Raw genomic sequence first — 22,992 nt, 5'->3', positions numbered from 1 at the left:
TTGGACCATAAAAAAAAAACTAAACAAATTTTTAAAATTTGAAATCTCACCACAAAATAATTAAATTAGAAGTAAAACACAGAAAAATGTTCAGAAACATACACAAATATTTGGAAGTTAAACATTATATTTTACGTAGTCTATGGGTCAAAGAAGAAAATGCAAAGATAATTTAAAATTATTTTGAACTGAATGAAAATGAAGACATCACCATTTTAAAGTGTACAATTCAGTGGTTTTTATTATAGTCACCATGTTATACAATAATCACCACTATCTAATTCCTGAAAATTTTCATCACCTGAAAAGAAATGCTATACCTATTAGCAGCCAGTCCAAACTCTTTCCTGTATCCCTTGTAAATCATGAATCTACTTTCTGTTTTTACATATTTGCCCATTTTGGATATTTCATATAAGTAGAATCCTACACTATGTGGCCTTTTGTGTCTGGCTTATTTCACTTAGCATTTAGAAGGAATTTTATTTATTCTAATGTAAATGCTTACATTAGAAAAGAAGAAAGGCCCATTTTTAACTTGATTACCAAGATAGGTTGATAGGGATAGAATAGTCCTCTCAACAAGTAGTGCTGGAACACATGGATAGTCATATGTAAAAGAATGAAGTTGGAATCTTACCTCACAGCTTATACAAAAATTAACTCAAAATGGATCAAAGACTTAAATGTAAGAGCTAAAAGTGAAAAACTTTTAGAAGTATAGGTGTAATTCTTTATGACCTTGAATTAGGTGATGGTGTCTTAGCTATGATATTAAAAAAAATAGGTAAATTGAACTTCATTAAAATAAAAAATGAAGTGAAAATAAAACCTGTGGAATGGGAAAAGTATTTGCAATCACATATATGATAAGTGACTTATATCAAGAATATATAAAGAACTTTTACAATGCAACAATAAAAAGACAACCAATTTTTTTAAATAGGCAGAGGATTTGAATAGACATTTTTCCAAAGAAGACACACAAATGGCCAATAAGAACATTAAGAGATGCACATACCACTTCACACCCACTAAGATGGCTATAAAAAATAAAGAGACAATAGCAAGTGTTTTGAGAATGTAGACAGATTGGAAGCCTCATATGTTACTGGTTAGAATGTGAAGTGGTGTAGCTGCTTTGGAAAACAGTTTGGTGTTTTCTCCAAAAGTTAAACATATGAGCTAGGTCAATTGCTCATATGACTAGCATTTCTACTCCTAGGTATGTACCCAAGAGCATTGGAAATCCATGTCCACACACACTGTATATGAATGTTCATAGCAGCATTATTCATTTTAGCCAGAAAGTGGAAACAACTCAAATGTGCATCAACTGATGAACAGATAAACAAAATGTGGTCTATCCATACCATGGAATATTATTCAGCTATGAAAACAAATGACATTCCAATACATGCTACAACATGGATGAACCTTGAAAACACTATGCTCATTGAAAGAAACCAAATACAAAAGGTCACATATTGTATAATTCCATTTATATGAAATGTCCAGAATAAGCAAATCTATAGAGATGGACAGTAGAATAGTGGTTGCCAGAGGAAAGGGGAAGGAGGAATGGGGAGTGACGGCCAATGCATATGGAGTCTCTTTTGGGGGTGATGAAAATATTCTGAACTAGATAATGGTGATAATTGCACAATTTTGTGAATATACTAAAAATCATTGAATTGTACACTTTAAGAGGGTGAATTTTATGGTATGTCAATTATATCTCAATTAAAAAAATAAGTATTTGGTATAAATGATTTTATGCCCCAGTGTTGATAATTGATAAAGGCTTAATGAGAAGCTCTTCTCAGCAATATGGTTCAACTCAGACCAACTCCTCCCTACAAAGGCTACAGAGTCTATTTTTTCAAAAAGTCCAGCTCTTAGGACCTTTGTTCTTAGCTGTGATTGCTACCAGGCTGCCTCTGAGGCCTGAAAAATCATGTAACAGGGAGTAGAGGTTGAATTTTGTATTTTAGTATCTATGCTTACTTTCCTGGAGATGAGTTCTTTAAAGTCTATTGCTAACTTTCACTCATAGGCTGAATTGAAAGAATAAAGGATCATAGCGAGGCACTTTACAGTTTATAAAAAAGTATGTTCACATTCACAGCGGGCCCTAAACTCTAGCCCCAACCTCTCTGACTCCAAAAATCGAGTCATTCTTAGAACAACTAAAATGTGCTTCTGAGCAAGTTATGGAGAAATGGCCTCTCACTCGCCCTCCCAAGAATATTATGAAGGCTCTTAGCCATTTAAGGAACAACTTCCGGCCGGGCGTGGTGGCTCACATCTGTAATCCCAGCACTTTGGGAGGTCGAGGCGGGCGGATTATGAGGTCAGGAGATCGAGACCATCCTGGCTAACACAGTGAAACCCCATCTCTACTAAAAATATTTAAAAAACTAGCCAGGTGTGGTGGTGGGCTCCTGTAGTCCCAGCTACTCAGGAAGCTGAGGCAGGAGAATGGCATGAACCTGGGAGGCGGAACTTGCAGTGAGCTGAGATCGTGCCACTGCACTCCAGCCTGGGTGACAGAGCGAGACTCCATCTCAAATAAAAAAAAAAAAAAAAAAAAAAAAAGAACAACTTCCACTAATAATCTTTTTTTTTTTTTTTGAGACAGAGTTTTGCTTTTGTTGCCCAGGCTGGAGTGCAATGGTGTGATCTTGGCTCACTGCAACCTCCACTTCCTGGGTTCAAGCAATTCTCCTGCCTCGGCCTCCCAAGTAGCTGGGATTATAGGCGTGAGTCACCATGCCCGGCTAATTTTTTTGTATTATTAGTATAGACAGGTATAGACAGGGTTTCACCATGTTTGGCAGGCTGGTCTTGAACTCCTGACCTCAGGTGATCTGCCCACCTTGGCCTCCCAAAGTGCTGGGATTACAGGCGTGAGCCACCACGTCTGGCCTCCACTAACAATCTTATATTGGTCTGCATTATGCAGAATGACCTGGACTATTAGTCATGGGGCAGGCCCAGATATTAAATAGCTTGGTTCAGTATGCTCACCTCATTAACCATGTGGTTTGTGGGTCCATTTTCACTCCTGCAGGGACACACACACACACACACACACACCTCTCTTTACAGCAGGATGAAGAGTCACCTATCTTTTCCCAGCAGTGCTGTGACCAGGGCTGAGTTCCTACTTGCATTTCCTTCCTCCCTCTCTCCCTCCCCCTTCCTCCCTTCCCCTTCCTCCCTCCCCCTCTCCCTCCCTCCTTCCCTCCCTTCCTTCCTCCCTTCCTTCCTCCCTTCCTTCTTTTCTTTTTTCCTTCCTTTTTTTTTTAAATTATCGTCAAATATACATAGCATAAAATTTATCGCTGTAACGATTTTTAACTGTACCGTTTAGTGGTGTTAAGTACATTCTCACTGATGTCCAGCCATAACCATTATCCATCTCCACAACTTCTTCGTCTTGAAAAACAGAAACTTCGTGTCCATAAAACATTAACTCCCCATTCCCCTCTCTCCACCCCAGCTTCTGGTAATCTCCACTCTACTTTCTGTCTCTGTGAATTTGACTTCTCTAGGTACCTCATGTAAGTGGAATCACACAATATTTGTCCTTTGGCCACTTGTATTCCTTGATGGCAAAGAGTCCTCTTGTTCCAGAGCTGGCCCATGGGACCAGGTGTTTGATGTGGTAGCCGGGAAGGATAGCAAGAGGAAGGATAGCAGATTCTGGAGTGCAAACACATCCCCAGACAGAATCAGGAGGGCTCCCCTCATCCTGTTGACAGCTGGAAATTCTTTCTGCTCTTCTACAAGTTGAGTGTTACAAACAGGAGACTTTTCAAGCCCAGTCCCAAACACAGGAATTCGTCCCTCGTCAGTCTGTCTCCTGGGCCCCATTGAGACAGCTGGACTTCCCACGCAAGCGAAAGCATTCAACTGGGAGTGCCTTTTCCTGGGTCAGCCTGTTCCAGCTTACCCTTGAAGGAGACCATCAGCTCCTTAATAGCAACAGCTATTTTTCTGTCCCAAGTTGTGTAGAATGCAGTGTGGAGCACTTTTAAAATGTCCATTTTGGCTATTAGCAGCAATCAATGCAATCTATGCCAGCTCAGGTTGTCATGATAATTTTATTTACTTAGCCAGTCCTTTGAAATTCACAGCAAGGATATGAGCTTCATGCATGATCCTCCCACTGGTTTTTGTACAGGTGAATGAACCGATTCCTTATTGCTGAAAAAAAAAATCTTACACTGGACTTGGAGTCAGGCCACAGCTAGACTGGAAGCAAGGAGACTAGAAAGCATATGTGGACCTGACAGGCTCTGTGATGTCCCAGGCCTAATCTGGTGGGAGTCCTGAGAACAGCCTGTGCTGTCTGTGCCCAGGTGCAAAGACTATGTAAACCTTTCTCAAGTGAAAAAGCTTAGCTTTTTCCAAATTCCCATTTGAGACTGCCTGTGTGACTGCACAGTGTGCACGCTCATGCAGATAGGTGGAGTCCTATTCAACTTCTACAAAACACACTTATTTGTTGATTTGTTTTATTTCTACGTGGTACCTTTCCTCCTAGGAGCTGCAAGACTTAATAAGCTTCAGCAATCCTTTTACAATAGAGATGCTGCAGGGAGGGCAGAAGCTCTAATCACTCTGCAGAAGACCCAGCTGGAGGAAATGAGCGCTCACGTGGGGATCAAGGGTTGTAGGAGTGGGAGGAAGATGTAGAGAAGAAGTTTTTCACTGGAGACATTGTAAAACCATGACATCCTTTGCTGAAAGGGACAAGGAAGCAATTTCCCTGGAGGTTCAGAAAGTAGAATTATAGTTGCTGTTGGATGTTAAATGTAGATCTGGAAGTTGTGGTGAAAAACTAGGCTGGGTAACACTGGATGCTCATCCAAAGTCTCTGTTCTGATTCCAGTTGCCCAGTTTGTAGGAGGAAGAGCAGAAGAAAGGACAGTTGAGTGCATCCGTGGAGGGCACATGGAGACACTGGGTAACAGCCTGAGATTCCTTGTTTTTCTGAGCACCGCATCAGGTATCAGGAAGGTAGGGCTGGGATGTGAGTCTGCTGCTGATCAGCATTCTGACCTGGGGCTGACTCTGGCCACAGTTCTAACAACTGTGAAATGAGAGAGTAATCTCACTCATAGGTGGGAATTGAACAATGAGAACACATGGACACAGGAAGGGGAACATCACACTTCGGGGACTGTTGTGGGGTGGGGGGAGGGGGGAGGGATAGCATTGGGAGATATACCTAATGCTAGATGACGAGTTGGTGGGTGCAGCGCACCAGCATGGCACATGTATACATATGTAACTTACCTGCACGTTGCGCACATGTACCATAGAGCCTAAAGTATAATAATAATAATAATAATAAAAGAAAAATAAATAAAAAAAAAGAAATGAGAGAATAAGATCTGATTTAAATGCAACAAACTTTTATTAAAGATGTGTAGGAAACAACATTGAATAATAACTGTTCATGGCCTGCAGGCTTACACAACTAGGGAGATGACACACACACACACACACACACACACACACACACAAACACACACACATACACACATTCAGATGTGGTTGTAATAGGGAACGAACAGTATTTTAAGGGAAAATGAGGCAGGAGAGAAATTGGTTTCACCTTTGGAGGAGGTAGGCCTTGAGTATGGTTGAATAAGGTGCTGATGGGTGGAAATGGATGTAAAGAAGAGGAGGTGTCTCTGGAAGATAAAACAGGCGAACCAAAAGAGGGACCAGAAGACTGGGCAGGTGCAGAGGGGCAGCTCTGGGAGTGAGCAGCAGGTGGCTATGGTGTGAGCACAGGTACATATCACATAGCAGGGACTCAGGCAACATCTGCTGAGTGACAGTGGTGGCAGTGAGGTTGTACTGGAAGACACGGGAGGCCTGTTCCTGGCAGGGGAGCCACATACATGTGGAGCTCATAATGGGTTTCTAAAAGGGAGATGGGCCACTTTGAGGGGCTCTGTGTCCAAGGAGAGGGAAACCATGGGAGGGGAGGCCCAAAGACTGAGAGGTAAGGTCCAGGGAGGAGAAGGAAAGGGTTTGAATTCAGATAGCAACACCGGAGTGGGAGGGATCTGAAAAATAGTGCAGAAGCTCCTTCAGGCATCTGAAGGCTGATCAGACATGCAGGGAGACAGAGAAGAAAGAGATGAAGAGAATGTTGGGTTTTGAGCCTGGGCAGTGGGGAGGGTAGAAATACAGAAGAGACAAGTAGCCTGAAGGAGAGGTTTGGGGAGGAGATATCAGTTCAATTTCGTGAGAAGTTCTGCAGGGTGTCTAAGCAGAGACGACCAGCAGAGTAGGCCGGTAGAAATGTGGGGATTTGGGGAGCTGGAAATCGGGGGCTCATGGAAGCACTGGCTGAAGATGTGGACGCGGAGGAGATAGAAGCAATGTGCTGGGAGGGGAGGCCCAGCGGGCAGAGGAGCAAGTAAAAAGCACGGGGATGGAAAGAAAATGGAAGCTTGGCAGGAAGTCACCAGGAGAACCCATGGAGGGGAGGCAAAGGGTGGGTGGAAAGCCCAGAAACTCTCAGGAGGCAGCTAGGGGGTTGGCTCCTGGGCCACTGTCGTGAGGAGGCCACTGAGAATGGCCTTCAGTAGCAGCCGATGGCCAGGGCTGGAGAAGAAGAAGGTGAAAGGACACAATGAGAAGTGTGTGATAAAGGGGACAAGAGCAGAGATGGTGTGCTGAGAGAAAGCCGTCTAAGGGAAGCCCTTTTAGGACAAGGAAGAGGACGCCATGCTTGTGGCTGTGCACTGGAAGCACTGGAGATCCTGCTGCCACGCAGCTTCCGGTCCAGGCTGAGGACGGCGGCCACTTGGTGTGGAAGACACAGGAGCTGTTGCATTTGGACCCAGGTATGGAAGTTAGTTTTGCAAAGGAGGTGGGGACATCCTCTGCTCTCGAGGGAAGGAAGGGTAGTGGTGTGAGTGAGAGAGCTCTGAGGGGGGTGAGAGGAGACTCCAGGGGCCCTGTGGGAAGGCCTGGACCTGCTCAGTAAGGGGGGTGCTGAGAGATTCTGCAGGTAGAAGGTAGAAGTGGGGATCTGGGGCATCTGAGGAGAGTGACAGTGGCCAACTGACAGTGGCCTGAGGGGAGAGCCAGACTCAGCCTGTGCTGGGCCTGCAGCCGCACCTCCTCTGGGGCCTGGCAGCCGAAGGTTTGGAGTGAATGGAGTGGATGGCCATGAGGGGCCCTCGGGGCAGGCCTGGGGAAAGTCGAGAGTGAGAGTGCTGAATGCCTGAGATCAGGCGGGCAAGGGAGCACAGGGAAGCTTCTAGGGGGAGAGGTGGGGGCACAAGAGCCAGGGTGAGCGCAGGAGAAGGGACAGGTGAGGGGAGGAAGCTGCGGCCAGAGAGTGGACATCAGCAGCCAAGGTCTCAGGGTAGATGGCTGGAGGTGTCTGAGGGAGCCAGGCAGGTAAGTGACAGATAGACCAGTGCAGAGGTTGAGAAGTGGGGGCCCCGGAGGAGGGGCCACAGCATGGAGAAGGGAGTATCCGGGCTGGCTGCAGAGCTGATGGGTGACAGAGGAAGAGGGACCAGCAGGGCTGGAGCCCAGAGCCTTGGCTGGGGAAACTGCTGTGGACAGCCCTCCTCTTCATTCAGCAACAGCACTTGTTGGGAAGCCAGGAGGCTCCCAGAGGCAAAGGGGGCCTGCTCTGTTGATGCTCACTTAACCCCACTCCTTGAGGGCCTGGGCTGAGGTGCTGATGCCTGAGTTTCGTGCCCGGGAACTGTGATGCTGAGGGGAGGGTATGAAAGGTGGCTCCTTCAGCTGCTGACCCACGGCCCTGCAGCCTGCCCAGGAGTACTCTGCAGCCGCCAGCTACCTGCAGCTGCCAGCTACCTGCAGCTGCTCTCCTCCTCCAGGGAGGTTAAAGCCCCATTCTAGGTCAGGCCCTTAGGCAGGGAGAGTCCAGCAGTTCCTCTTTCACAGACCCGGGACTTCCTCACCACGCTCAAGCAAGGCCCCTCTGAAGCCGAGCATCTCCTGCGTGCTCACAAGCCAGGGAACTCGCACTAGGGAAGGACTCGGGGTGGCGGTGGGGGACAGGCCCTCAGCACTTCCCCTCTTAGAGAGACAAGCCAACAGCACAGCTGGACGCCCCACTTGCAATTTGTTCAGCTCAGTTTGATTCTCTTTCTCTCCCTGGTGAGCTTCAGTTTGGAGTTGTTTGCTCTTCATCAGCAGTTTCTGGAAATGTGGTGTTTGGAGAGGGTTGGGGAGGCCTAAGAGAACGGCAGGGAAGCTGAGAGGCTGTGCTGGTGCCCAGCTGCACCTGGGGTGGTCTCCCATGGCATGTGCCGTGCCCAGCCCTCAGGCCTACCACCCTCATCAGACCTCGGTGTCCTTTCTTAGGCCTCTCAGGACCTTTGGCCTCATACCACCCTGGCTAGAAACTGCCACGGGCTCCTTCCACTCAAACCAGAACCTTCCTTTCTTGATTCCTTCCCCTGAGGTCTGGGATTTCTTTGCCTTTTGGCCTGGCTCTTCTTTCCTCTGGAGGCCTGTGTGAGAAGGGGCAGGAGGTAGGGCCGGGCCTGTCCTCCTGGGCAATTGACAGCCCCTCCTCCTACATTGCCAGCCCCCTTCTTCCTCCCCAGCACCCCACAGGATGGCTTTGGCCCCCCTTAGAGTGCACCTCCCCGGGGCTGTGTGCTCCCCGTCCTTTCCTGGTGCCCCATGGTATTTGTCCACAGCAGAAGAGGAAGGCACAAAGGCTTTGTGCAGAGACCCCGGGAAGAAGAAGATAAATGGAATTTGCAATAAATCCAGGAGCAAAGTTGTAACTTGACTTAAAAACAAACAAAAGGGCCAGAACTGCACTTAAGCTCGGCAGAAGCTCATCTCCCAGTGTAAACAGAAAAGGGCGGACGTGGGCTGAGGAGCCTCATGGGCCTGGGCTGGCAAGGGAGGGGTCTGGAGCAGGGCTGGCCGCAGACTTCCTCTGGAAGAGATGGGCTGTGGGGGAGGGTCTCTGTGGCCTTGTGAAAGGAGAAAGAAGGTGCTGGCATTGTTGTTGTTTGCCACGCATTTTTCCATTACTTACTCTTTCGAAAGGATACTCTCAGGATTGGGACAAGAAGGTTGTTTTCAAACTGGTGCTGGGCAGATAAAAGCTGGGACCAATGGAGAGCAAAGAGAAGTGCTGGCATGAGCTCCCGGCCTCAGCCTTCCCTGGAACTGGAACACTGGAGCTCACTTAAGCCTCTCCATGGGCTCAGAGGGGCTGGGTGCACTACACTGTGTTTCCCTCAGTGGCCCGCCCGCATGACCCTGGAAAAGTCACTCTTGCTGCAATCACTGTGCCTCACCTAGAAGTGTGAGGCTGGACTTAAATTATGGCGCCTTGTCTTTACATGTGACACTTTATAATTTACATATGACACTCCATAATTTGCATATGACATGCCACAGTTTGCATGTGACACTCCCTAATTTCAACATGCCTCTACACACCGGAGCCTCCTCAACTACTAAAGGAGTTGGGTGGATCAGATGTTATCATCATCTTATGGGTAGGAAAACTGACACAGAGAAGTAAAGACACCTATATAAGGTCACACAGCAAATTAGCAGTTGCCCCAGATCAGTGCAGTGGGAAAGGTGGGTCCTGAGGTACAGTTCCGACTCAGTTAGTAACAAACTGTGTCATCTTGAATGAGCTGCTTAACTTCTCTGTGCCTAGGTTTTCGTCTAAGATGTGATTCCTTCCAAAGGTTAAACAGATTGGCTCCCACCCTCTTTAACCCTTTGTGGCTGGGTTTTTCAAAGTCAGCAACCCCAGGGAACCCAATGGTGTGTCAAGGACCATACAAAACCACAGTTTAAACATGGCATACCTTTCCGGAGCCTCATTTCTACACTCAGATATTTTTGGAGGAAAAAAAGTCAACATAATGAAATCTTTTTTTAGGTTGTAAAACAAGATGGTGATATTGTAGAAGAAGATGCAAAAATTCCAATTTTAAAAGCAAAACAGAAAACTTCAAGGACATGTGGTGCTTACTGCCATCTGTTTCCGGTTCTGCAGAGTATGTGTTTGCTCCCTCCTGCCTTCTGGGAGCTTGGTGGGAGAGTTTGGGAAGTGTTGCCAGGGAACCCACCCTGAGAAGCCTGGCTTGGCTCTTCCTAATGGGTATTTGAGCCTCACTAGGCAGTGAGCTGCCCATATTCCTGGTGAAGGTGAGATGGAGCTGTTTTCACAGCATCTTACGCAGTTGTTCCGGTCCTAGGCTGCACATGAGAATCACCTGATGAACTTTCAAACAATACTCATGCCAGAGTCCCACCCGGCCCAAGTGCACCAGAGTTCCTGGGAGTGTGGTTAGGGCACACTGTGTTTTAAAAGCTCCCCGGTGATTCTCAAGTGCAGCTTCCGCTGGGGACACTGACTGACAGTTTAGACTTCAGAGTTCAGGGATCCTGAGAGTGTCTATGTCCCTGGCGGGAAACAGTGGCACAGACAGCATGTCCCCTACCAACCACATTTAGACTAGCGGGCAAATGAGACTGCATTCCAGAAGCCCACCCCCAGCTAAAGAAAGGGTGCAGAAGTTAGGGGCAGGTGGAGAGCAAGATGAAACTTTGCAGGGGGGCAGAAAGGCTGTACTGTGTTGGATAGAGTCCCCCCAAATTCATGTGCTTTCCAGAGCCTCAGAACGTGACCTTATTTGTAAATACGGTCGCTGTAGATGTAATTAGTTAAGACACAGGAGTGGGGTAGGCCGTTTGTCCAATCTGACTACTGTCCTTATGAGAAGAGAGAGAGAGCATATGTGCCGATGGAGGTGCACGCCCAAGCACACCAGGGGCTAAAGGAGGCCTGGGACAGGCTGTAGAAAGTAAAACTTCCTCTTCAAAGTTTCCCTTCTTGTTAAACTGTTAGCCAGTCGGGTTTTAGTTTAGATTGTGAGGTCTGGCTCCAGCCAATGGAGACAAGACACAGTAGCAGGGACAAACTGTGTAAGGAATAAAAATTGATTCCCTCCTTTGTTCGAGTGTGCTCTTGCCATTGTTCCATCTGCGATGAGCACCCTTTCTGCAGAAACTAAAATTGGCCTTGCTGAGAGAATTAAATTTATGTTCGAGTGCCATTTCTTTGCAGCACCAGGGAACAAGCATTCTGTTTCTAAATAAATGTTTTACATATAACACAGGCTCTCCCTCAGTGCACCCAGAAGGAACTCGCCCTGCTGTGACACCTTAATTTTGGACTTCTCGGATCCAGAAATGTGAAAGAGTGAATTTCTGTTATTTTAAGTAAAACTTGACCAGGTCAGCCCTATAAGAAACTAATGCAGAGGCTGATGTCAGTGAGGCCTCCCTTGAGGGCTGGAGCGAGGGAGGCTGCAGCACCACCCTGGCCACACTGGTGGGTGTCTGAGGAGCCACAATGTTGCTGGCTTGATGCCAGCGGTTATATGAAGGAAATGAACACTGGTGGGCTCATTTTACTGAAAAGCTGAGGGGATGGAGTAAATATGACCTGTCCAAAGTGTGACTCTCTGAAGAAAAGACGAGAACACAGGAGCTAGTTCACTCACTCATTCATTCACTCACTCACTCGCTGACCACCCACTCAGGGAGCCCTACCATGTGCTAGGCTCCCAGAACACAAAAGTACATGAGACCAGAGCAGCCTGGCCCTGTCCTCAGGGAGCCTGAGCCAGTGCTCTGCTCATCAATGAGGAGGAGGGCCCATGGGCACGAAGATTTCTCCAACCTTGACATTCGATGACTTAGAGGGAGGCAGGAGGGCAGCCCCAGAGACCATGGTGCTGCCGCTGGGGCATTTTCTGTGGTCACAGCTGTTAACGGGCAGGGCCGAGGAAGGGCTGAGGGGCTGCACACCCATGAGGACATGGAGCTGGCCCCCTGCTCTCCTGGGGCACCTGGTGAAGCACACTTTACTGGAGGGCTGACAGGATCAGGGACAAAAGGCAGCCCCGCCTGGCCGGTGCAGCCACTGGCGGGACACCGCAGGAGGTGAGATGGGCTCAGTGGCCACCAATAATTGTACGAAGCTGAAAAATCTCTAGAATATTTCCAGCCCTTTGCACTTGTCAAATATCACACTGGAACCCCTAGCAATTTGTGTAGGACCCTTTCCAGAAGGAAGGGGACTTCACTGGCGTGGCCTTGTGCAGGGGGAGTTTCTTGGAGTTTCAGCCTGGGAGTGGGCCGGGCCTCCCTGTTCTGGGCTCACCCCACCTTCTCCAGCCACTCTCGTGTGCACCTGGCCTCACCATGAAAGGCGACTTTCTAGACGAACTCTCCAGCCAGGAGACGTCTGCGCTTCTCAGGCTCTTTGGTTTTTCCCTTCACATTTTTGGGAGTTACATGACACCCAGCAGCCAGCAATCCTGGCGGGCTAAGAAATACAAAGTTCAGGGCCTGAGGCGGCTGTGGCCTCCACTGTGTTTTTTCTGGAGCTCTGTTTCATTTGGGCTAGAGTGAACGCTTCCCTCCGGAGACCCCAGCAGGCAGGGGCTGAAGAAAGTTGAAGGAACAGTCGTTTCCACTGTGGCTGGGTGTTGGTCGTCTGGCACGGAGGCAGCCTGACAGCATGCGGACAGGGGGCCAGGGCGGCCGCAGGGCTGGACACACTGAAGGAGCGGCCCAAGGCAAGACGCGGCATGCCCAGGCTCCCTCTCTGTCTTTGGGACAGCTTGACAACAGCAGTAATCATTAACTCCCCAAGTGCTTTTATTATAAGTCCATGTTACCTGACACTTCAACAGAATTAAAACAGAACAACCATTTGCAGTTAACTTGGCCTTTTATGACCTCACAGATTTTTACAAGGAAGTCTCGGGTAGTCTTATTTTCAAAAGGAAGCCAGAAGGCATGATGGGGACCCCAAAAAAGAGCTGAGAACAGACCCCCAAATCGAAAAGATAAATGAAAAAAACAGATAACTTGTTTTATGGTTGTAAAAGCAACACGTGGTCACAGAGGACAATTTGGAAGACACAGAAAAGTATAAAAAATCCCGTAGAAGCCACCCATCCCTACAGACCACTGTCAGTGTTCTGAGCTATTTCCACCCTTCCTGATTGTGGAAATAGCTCTTTGCATGTGTGCCTTAAAAACAAAAGTGGAAGCAGATTTGGCACTACAGTTTATGATTTCATAAGTGAGGCCCTAAAAACCTATAATATTTCAGATAAATTTAATATAGGGATCAATAAAGAGAATAAAATTAACCCACAAGTGATTAAGGGCCTAATCCATATAAGGCACTCCATTGGGTACTATGGGGGATTAGAGATGTCTGAGGGTCGGACTCTGGCCTTGAGATACTAGAGGGAGGGGAGAGGAACATGTAAGAGCAGCTTTGATAGTCATATCCTCAGCTCCAGACATTGGGCCCTCAAAATGGTTTGCTGCATTGAGCAGAGTGTAGCCCATCCCAAAGGCTCCTCATCATTTATTCACTCAACAAATATGTATCTGTCCCTATTGCATGTCAGGCATATGGGTGTTTAGGTTTTGGAGCAGGGAAGCATTGTGGTGAGAGCAACGTTTCAGGAGATTTATACGAGCACTGCTGACCAGATGAAAAGCATGATGGGTAATGTTATGTGTTGACTTGCCTAGGTCATAGTACCCGGATATCTGGTCAAATATTAGGCTAGGTGTTGCTGTGAAGGTATTCTTTAGATGACATTAACATTTCCATCAGTAGACTTTGAGTAATGAAATTACCTTCTGCAATGTGGGTGGGCCTTATCCAATCAGTCAAAGGCCTTAAGAGAAAAGACTGAGGTCAGATTTCAGATTTACCAGCCTCCACAATTGCATAAACCAATTTCTTAAACTCTATTTGCTTTTCTATCATCTAATATCAACCTATCATGCATCATCTATCCATCTGTCTATCTATCTATCTATCTTTCTATCTATCTATCCATCCATCCATCATCCATCCACCCACCCATCTATCCGCATCAAACCCTGTTGGTTCTGTTTCTCTGGAGAGCCCTGAGTAATAGAGATGGGACTGGACAAAGGCAGGAGGGGGGAGAGCTGGTTGTTCAGAGCGGGTGAGGGAGGTCAGCTGGGCCAGTCAGGATGCTGGGAGGGGTATGTGAACGTATGTCTATGTTTGTGTGAACATCATAACTGTGTGTGTATGTTTGTGCATTTGTGTGTGTCAGTGTATGTATGCTTATGCCAGTATATGTGTCTCTGTGCCTGTGTATCTGTGTGTGTCTGTGTGTGTATCTGTGTATATGTACCTGTCTGTATGTCTTTGTGTGTATTTGCATGTGTGTGCCTGTCTGTATATCCACATGAGTATGTCTGTGTCTGAGTGTCTGTTTGTTGGTGCATGTCTACATGAGTCTGTGTGTTAGTGTGTGTGTTTATCTATATGAGTATCTGTGTCCTGTGGGGAATCCAGGCAGTTGAGACAGCTTGCTGGGAGGAAGAGTACAAGCTGAGTCTGGGGACCAGACAGGAAGGTAGACAAGCGGGAAGGCAGGTCACGTGGTGGGCAGAGCTGGAGCGGCCCACGGAAGGGAGCAGGAGACCAAGGCCAGTTAGGGAACAGGAGGGCCAGAGGTCAAATGTGGTGCAGAGAGGTCTTTGGGGGCAGTTTAGGGACATACAGTTGCCATTTCTGCCCAGGGATGGGCTTTTCAAAGGATCAAGCAGGTTGGGACAATAAGGCTTGCACAGAGGGGGCGGCAGTGGAGAGGAAGACCTGGAATCCAGGCCCATGAGAATGGTGAAGAGAAATAGGGCAGTAAGGATGGGAATTGGTTTGGGGTCAATGATGACTTCAGTTTAGACCTGTTGGGCTTGTGGGAACCACAGAATAAGACTTTCAAGGATGAGGAGGGGTAGTGACCAGTGTCATGTTCTAGAAAGGACAAGGAAAATGCAGAGTGAGGAAAAGCCACTGGGTTTGACAAGAGGGAGGGGAGGTAGTGGGCCTGCATGTGGAGGGCAGCATTTGTGGGCCCCCTACTATGAGTATATAGAAATGAAAGAACAGGAGAATACCACATGAATGGCGGCAGAGCTGAGTGAAGGGAGCCCTGTGCAGATCTGAATGAAGAATGAAACTCAGTCATCAACATATGCAGGCCTGATCCCATTAAGTACTTCCTCTGAGAGTTAGCAAACTGATATCCTTTAATCATGCCTTATATTTATAAAGGCCTTTCTCCAAAGAACTCCAAGTGCTCAAAAACATTAATTAATGCACTCTCCCAGCCCCCTTTAGGGAAAAGTTGGTGGCAGGTATCATCATTGTGTTTATAGGCATGGAAACTGTGGCCGACATGAAAATGACGCTGCCAGCCAAGGTCACAAAGCTAGTCTGTGGCCAGGAAGGAGGAGAGCCAGGCAGATGTCCTACCTGGCTGTCCTCCTTCTGCAGATAGGCCATTCCTACATCACCCATCTCTTGCCAGGACCCCCCCCCTCCAAAAGTTGCTGGTGAGACTTGGCTATGAGATCAACTACAGGGTCCGAGGCTTCAGAGAGTGGCCACAAGATAATCCCAGAGGGATCTTGGGGCCAGGTGTGGGGCTTGGGGACCAGGTCTTTTGTCTGCTCTGTCTTGGACTACATGGGAACTTAAGCAGCTTACTTCTGCTTACTTATTTACTACCAGCAAATGCTGAGACCAAACAATAACAAAATTTCCAAACTCAAGAAAGCATGCAGTCACTCAGTTTGTGTTTCACCGGTACCCGCACACAAGAATTCTCTAGAGCTGTAAAGTAAGGAAATACCTCAATCCTTATGCTTCAGGCTGTGCAAAACCCAAACATGCGCTCAGAAGCAAAATGCTCTTTAAACGCAAAGAATATCCAGGACAGCCCACTAAGAAGATGCTTTGGCCACCTCTGGTGGTGATGATGACACCTGCCACCAGCTTTTCCCTAAAGGAGGCTGGGAGAGTGAATTAACTGACATTTTTGAGCACTTGGAGTTCTCTGGACAAAGGCCTTTATAAATATAAGGCATGATTAAAGGGTATCAGCTTGCTAACTCTCAGAGCTTGTGTTTTATCAGGCCATGAAAGGAAGGAAATGCCAGGGGTCCCAATGGCAGAGGTGATCCACAAAGCCCTCTACTGTGGCCCCAGAGGGTGCAGATGTAGGGACCATTAACCTAAAGGCACGCAGTCCTCCCCAGGACTGCACCTGCCAATGCCTAGCCCTGTGGGCTGCCAATACCCAGCCTGTTGGATAATGAGGGCTGGCTCCTGTGGGATCAGTTAGGCAGTACACATTCCCAATCTAGAGTTTAATACCCTAGACATGGGTGGACATGGGAAACTCAAGGGGCCACCAGCATGCTGGCCCAATGCCAGAGTTTAATTAGGCCCTAAATCTCCCGTGATTACATGAGGGGCCCAGTCCCCTGAGGCCAGCCAAAGGGAAAAGCATCCCAAACAGCATTGTTTCGGCCTCTTTTGAGTCTTTCCCCTCAACTCATTGTTTGTGGAGGCATTGCTTGTTAGTGCAAAGAATCCCTTCCAAGTCACTGAGTGGCTGTACAGAAAATCAGAGGGCCGCTGCTTAATGATCTCGGCCATCTCCTCAGGTAGGCTTTCCCACACCTGCCTGCCGCATCCCGTGGGACAGGGAGTCCTGTAGTGGGACAGGGTATAGATGACCACAATCACACTTCCATTCTTGGGTTTCAATGGGTGTTTGGTCAGAAGTCAGCAAAACTATGACTTGTTCAGAAAACAGAATGATTAGGCTCTTTGAGAGACCCCAAAGGCCCAACCACTCTCCAGGGCCAGGGCCTGGGACCTGCAAGTGAAGCCTAATCTTTCGGGAGCCCCTGGGGAGGAAGAGGATTATGTGAAGTGGTTCTGAAAGGAGGAAGGACCTGAGACTTTCACAGAACTTCTGTCTTTTCCTTCTTGTCTCCATCCTTCTTTCATAGGCTTGGAGGGGAACATTCCAGCTTCTCATAATTATAGTGAAGAAGGCCAACACCAGCATGTCACTCATGGTCCAGACCGATTTCCTGATCTGGGTGGCCATGGGTGAGAATAACATTTCCACTGAGCTGACTGATGAAGGACACGGGTACAAGTTTAATGTAGATGGGGCTGATCTGACGGGAGGTCGTGAGAAGAAAACCTTTCTTGTCTTCCTCTGACTTTCTGTTTTCATTTGAAGAGAGTAGGATTAAGTTCTCAGGTCTTAGAGTCAGATGGCCTGAGTCTGCAACCTGGAAGAGACCACCTAGCAATCTGGTCCTACCCATTTGGGAGCCTACTTACCCCATGGTTCCTCTACTTGCAATGAGTTTCCTAAACAGGGCAGGGCCAGATTTCCACCTTGTGCAACTTCTGCTGTGGCTGGAGAAGGAGGATGCTAGCCTCCTTGGTGTTTATGAAATGAGTTATGATATGTAATGTTAGAATAACGTCCAGCACGTAGTATGTTTCGTATGGCAACATCCTTTCCCTCCTCCTCAGCCTGGGGCTGGTTGGCTATGGAGATATGCCCACACTACCACAACTCCTGGCAGCCCCCTGTGTTCAAAGAGTGTGGGAATAGGGTACCGGCTGATGTCTGACGGTCAGCACCGCAGTGGGCCATAAAGCAGCGGCAAAGGGAGCGGCCAGCTCAGATAGGGCGCAGGAGATGAAAGTCGGCCGTGTTTTCCTTTCCAAAGTGCTGCTGTGTTCCTGAAGGCCTGCAGCTTCCTCTGCCCTGCTGGGGATTTTTTTTTCTTCCCAGTTCCTCTCAGTGATATCTTAAAAGGCAAACTTCCAGCACTAACAGGAGGTCTTTTGTTCTCCTTTTCTCAAAGCGGACTTTAACCCAGTTACTACAGACTGAGTCACTGTAAAAACAAACAAATAATAATAATACTCCATTTTCTTAAAGGCTATTCCATGCCTGCTGACAGACAAGAGGGAACCTGACACTGCCCTGGGCCTGTGGGGCTCCTCCCCACCTCCGTCTTCTGGAGGCACAGCCGAGAACCTTCCAGAACACACTGGAGCCCGGCACCGTGGAACTGTTCAGCTAGGCTCTGGCTTGTTTGGAATTTCATCTGACTTGAAGGGGCCCATGGACTCAGAGGAATTTGGGTCTCAACACAGTCCTGGTGGGATTTACCCCAGACCAAGGAATGCTTATTGTACTCCTAGATCCGCTACACACTAAATTCGGGACTTGCCTCTCTTCTCCACACTTTAGTTTCTTTATATGTATGTGGAACAGGGGTATCAGACACTGTGATTTTATCAGAAAGGATTTTACAATGGTTATACTGTGATTTCTCCTTTTCCCTGAGTACATCTCCTCCTGGCTGTGAGTTCCTGGAGGGGGAATAACAGCTAACACATTTCTGAATCCTTGGTCTTAAGCATGGTATTTGGTTCATGGACATACAAGGTGTCTAGTAGACATCTGTTAAAAGGACACATGAATGAATGAATGAATGAGGTTTGAGTTGGTGTGCTGTGCTTGGTCTGACAATGATATCAACAGGAAGCTTCACTTCATCATCATCAATAATAAAAAGGTAAGGCTTAAGGAGTTCCTACTGATACCAACTCTTTATGTAGAAGTAGCTTTCTCTTCTTGGGAAGCTACTTGTACTTCAGAATTTAGATTTAAAATCAGACCGAGCCCGCCATGGGTCTCCAGGATGGCCGTCTATTTTTCTAAGCTGGTCCCCACTTTAGCAAATCCCGGGAGCTGAAGCAGTAGGATCTTCATTTACTCTGTTGGGTTTGTGCCCCCGAGATACAGTCCTTTCCATTTCAGCATCAATCATTTGAAAAGTAAATATCTCACCTTTTTATGACCTGGCAAGGATAGAGTAGAGTTCTCTCCATCAGGGTCAATTTACATCTGTGTCCTTTTTTTTTTTACTTTTATTTTAGGTTTGGAGGGTACATGTGACGGTTTGTTACATAGGTAAACTTGTGTTACAGGGGTTTGCTGAACAGAGTATTTCATCACCCAGGTATTAAGTCCAGTACCCAATAGTTATCTTTTCTGCTCCTCTCCCTCCTCTTCTACCTCCACCCGTGAGTAGACCCTAGTGTTTGATGTTTCCTTCTTTGTGTTCATAAGTTCTTATCATTTAACTCCCACTTACAAGTAAGAACATGTGGTATTTGGTTTTCTGTTCTTGCATTAGTTTCATAAGGATAATGGCCTCCAGCTCCAACCATGTTCCTACAAGAGACATGATCTTGTTCTTTTTTATGGCTGCATACACTATGGAATAGTGTATGAAGTCTTAACAAGGGCAGGAGTAGTGGGAGTCTCATTTTATAGGGAAAATGTTCCTTGGCTGGTTCTTCCTTCCCTACTCTCTATCCTGTCATCCTCAATGTCCCCTAACAACCAGGAGTGGATGACAGTAAACAATTTCAGTGTTGGGACTGATCTGGCCACTCCCTACTGGGTATGGTTCTCCCAGACAGTGCACAGCTCCTGGCCTAGTCTCAGTTTATTTCTCCGCTGTGGGAGAGCACGGGCCCCATTCTCAGATTGCCTCTTCCAGAATATGCCTTTAAGAGGAGGAGTAAAAAATTCCAGGAACAGGCTTCATGTCAATGACAGGAGCTGGCTAATTTCTTCTGAGAAAATGGAAACCTTGGTCTCCTGATGTGTGCAATGACAGGCACAAGAGGAATTTTCCAATACAACAAGGGAACGAATTTTCTAAGGACAAGCTGGCCAAGAAAAGCCGCCATCTGACCGTGAACCAGAATTAGGTAACGTGGCACCCTTGGAGCAGCAGAGGTGACCAGCTGGAACAGTCAGCCAGGAGGACAGCTGCACTCCCCACCACCTTCTGGGTGTGTTGCCAACGTCTGCCCCTGACAGGATTAGTGACTTCAGGACAGCTGGAACATTCACAGTGCTGTTTCCTTATGATGGGAAGAGACATGATCTTGACTCTGCTTCTGTAGGAGGTGGTGATGAGGAGGTGTAGCTGAAAGCTATATAGGTTCTTTAAAACCTGTGACAGAAATGGCGTGTGCCAGGCCTATCTGTTTTGCAGGAGCTTTTACAGCAGCCCAGCTGTCTCCTTCTATGAACTCATTTATTATTCCCTTCGTCCACTCATTGGGCATTACTCTATGGGGAACACGGTCCTATGAACCAGACAAAAAAAGCTGAATTGTCTTAGTCCCTTAGTTTTGTTCCTCCCAATTCCCTTCATCATCCTTCCATAAAAGGAGAAGGGCCATTGTTCTCCCCAGCCCCTTTCTTTCTCGTCACATTTTCAAAACTCTGAGCTTAGGGTGCTGTGAAAAGGCTTACAAGAAGGGATGAATCACCCCCATGGTTGAAAACCCACTGAGCAGCTGTCAAGGTTTATAATTGTCCTCCATGAACCCCTGGAACTCTTCTAGGACCCCTTGGAGATGGTCATTACTGATTAGAAAAAAAAAAGTTTGGATACGATTAATTCCCAGTGCCAGGTAGAAACAAAACCTTTCCAAAGCTGTTACTGTCGGTGAGAAATTCCCCCTGGTGATGTTGTTTAGGGTATCAGATATTCTGTGCCTCTTGCCCCAGAAGCATCTGTAGTGGAAAGGGCTGAAGAATTTGAATCTCCAAAATAAAATGGAGAATAGACATGGGATAAGAAACAGGAAACACATCTGCTGGTCTCTCAGATAATCTTTTCTTCTTAATGTATCTTTCCCCTGATTTGGGAAAATGCACGTTAATGGGAAGAAACCTGAAAAAAAAAAAAAGACAATTCCAAAAAAGAAATAAAAGTCAAGTATAATCTTATTGCCCAGAGATTGCACTGTTAACATTTTTATACGTATTTTTCCAGTTAAAATGCACATAATACTTTTTTCTTACAGAACTACTACATTGTATGCATATTGCTTTATAATCTGTTTTTTCTCTCGAATAATATGGTGTGAACATTTTCCCATGAGATTAAGCCTTCTTCTGACACATAATTTTAATGACTACATAGTATTCCATCATATAGATGTTAATTTACCTAATACCATATGGTCGAACATTTAGGTTGTGTCTATTTTTTTGCTAGTATAAATAACACGATGTAGACATTGGGGAGACTGACTCAGGCTGCTCCCTTGTTCTGGTCATAAGTCACTTAGTCCTTCCTTAAAAGCCATTGGTCATTTGATGGGCCAGACAGACTTCACAACTCTTGCTCCAAACACAAGGACAAATTTAATATATTCAAGCTAGGAGTGGCCTTGGATGTTCTCTTAACTCCACGGAAACACTGATGTAAAAAGACAGTTATACTCAATTCATTTGTTCATAGAGGCATTATTTCAGACAAAACAGGCTCCCTTGACTGATTTCCCTTTGGCCCTGGCCACCTTTTCTTCAAGGCAGGCAAGCTTATTGTAACAGCAAAGGAAGCCAAACGCCTTTAGCAAGGTAAACCTGTAGAAGCAACTGGAAGCATGTGTTCCAGGGTGAATCATTTTTAAATCATCTTCCATGTTTAGGATTTTCCATGTAAGTGTTCTGCTCCATTAGAGTGGATAATTGGGAGGTAAGAGAATAAATGTTCCAGCACTCCTAACATGCTGAGGCATTTACCGAAATGCTGTGGTTCATCTAGGCAGAGGGGAAGGCATCAGCTCAGGAGCACTGAGTAAATACTCAGTGGAGAAACTGGGGCAAAATCTAGGGTACTGGATCCTAGTTTGTCTCAGCCTCAAGAAACTCCGGCTGCCACAGTGGGTGGCAGGGTGCCTTAGTTCACCTCCTGTTTCCACATCCCTGGTCCTTTAGCTCAGCCGCAAGCCAGGGAGAAAATGTACTCCATGGTGGAGGGCATGGGCTGTGTGCCTGGGACATTTGGTCTGGGGAGGGGCACCTGAGCAGGTCACCTGTCACTCCATTGCCCCCTTTCTCATTCTTGTGGCCCTGCACACATCTCCAGCGGCCATTGGATGAGATTGCTAAGGACAAAATTCTCATTGGAATGGCAAAGTCTCATACCTGTAATCCTAGCACTTTGGGAGGCTGAGGTGGGTGGATCTCTGGAGGCCAGGAGTTTGAGATCAGCTTGAGCAACGTAATGAGACCCCACCTCTACAAAAAATTAAAAAATTAGCTGGGTATGGTGGCACACCTGTAGTCCTAGCTGCTCAGGAGGCTGAGGTGGGAGGATTGCTGGAGCCCAGTTCAGTTCAGCTTGGGTGACAGAGCAAAATGTTGTCTCTAAGAGAGAGAGAAAAAAAAGAAAGTCAAAGCCTAGGCCCTTTCGCCTTTCTCTGAGGCCCTGACGCTTCCTGAAGAGGATGGTTGAGGAAGACCTGATGGAGAGAGAGTTTAAGGGGTATGGCATAGGAATGCACATAACGGTAGACATGTGCAAAAGAATGTGGGTGGGGAAGAAGTATTTGTGTGTGCACACACAAACTCTCTCTCTCTTGCTCTGTCTCTCTTTCCCTTTCCCTCTCTCTCTCCCCCACCGCCTCACTCACTCATAGCTTAATGGGGTTTCTGGGAGAGGAAATTGTGGTCTCAAATGCATATGAAAAGTCCTGGAACAAGCTCTCAAAAGTGTGTGGGGGTGGGGAGCACGGGGGGTGGGGGAATCACAAGACTGCCCTTGGGCAAACATTTTTGTCCCACCTCTCTTTTCAGCTGTCCTAATGTGTCATCAGACACCCCTGCCCAGCCTGACAGGCCCACATACACAAACAAAGTACCCCAGTGAGCCATTCCTTTCCCAAGCCACTGAGGGGTCTTCTGGGAGTTGGAAAGGATTCTTTCTGAGCTGATCCGGCACTGGCTATGAGCTCAGCCGTCTCCTCCTCTAGGAAAGATTTACTGCAACAGAGCATGGCTGCCTTCCATCCCCCTCCCCAGCCGTCTTTCTTCCAAGCCAGAGACTGAGGGTGGGGAGTTGACAGAGGGAATGCTGGGAATAGATCAGTATTTCTTCCCTGGGTGACTGAGGGGCTGCACAGACAGTGGGAGCCTCTCTTTGTGCCCATAATTA

The 22,992-nt window shown here is 47.1% G+C and overlaps 1 protein-coding gene across 7 annotated transcripts in view; it reads right to left on the bottom strand.

Annotated features, from left to right (window-relative positions):
* Positions 1–4,090: 4,090 nt before the first annotated feature.
* RAD51B (RAD51 paralog B) overlaps positions 4,091–22,992 on the bottom strand; it is a 794,823-nt gene continuing 775,921 nt past the window's right edge. For 3 of the 7 annotated variants that reach the window (XM_054449781.2, XM_063651723.1, XM_063651714.1), the window contains 2 exons: positions 22,117–22,205; positions 12,712–20,721 (listed from right to left, as the gene is read on the bottom strand). In XM_054449781.2, coding sequence (XP_054305756.1) covers positions 20,707–20,721; positions 22,117–22,205 — 104 coding nt within the window. In that variant the 3' untranslated portion in view covers positions 12,712–20,706. Of the gene's footprint in view, positions 5,102–12,711; positions 22,206–22,992 lie in introns of those variants that run through there. The other 4 variants (XM_054449787.1, XM_063651710.1, XM_054449780.2 and 1 more) reach the window with 4 other exon arrangements.

The sequence above is a fragment of the Pongo pygmaeus genome, chromosome 15, assembly GCF_028885625.2.
Source record: "Pongo pygmaeus isolate AG05252 chromosome 15, NHGRI_mPonPyg2-v2.0_pri, whole genome shotgun sequence".
Taxonomy (NCBI): Eukaryota; Metazoa; Chordata; class Mammalia; order Primates; family Hominidae; genus Pongo; species Pongo pygmaeus.
Note: the sequence above shows the minus strand (reverse complement) of the source record. Positions and strands in the feature narration are given on the sequence as shown.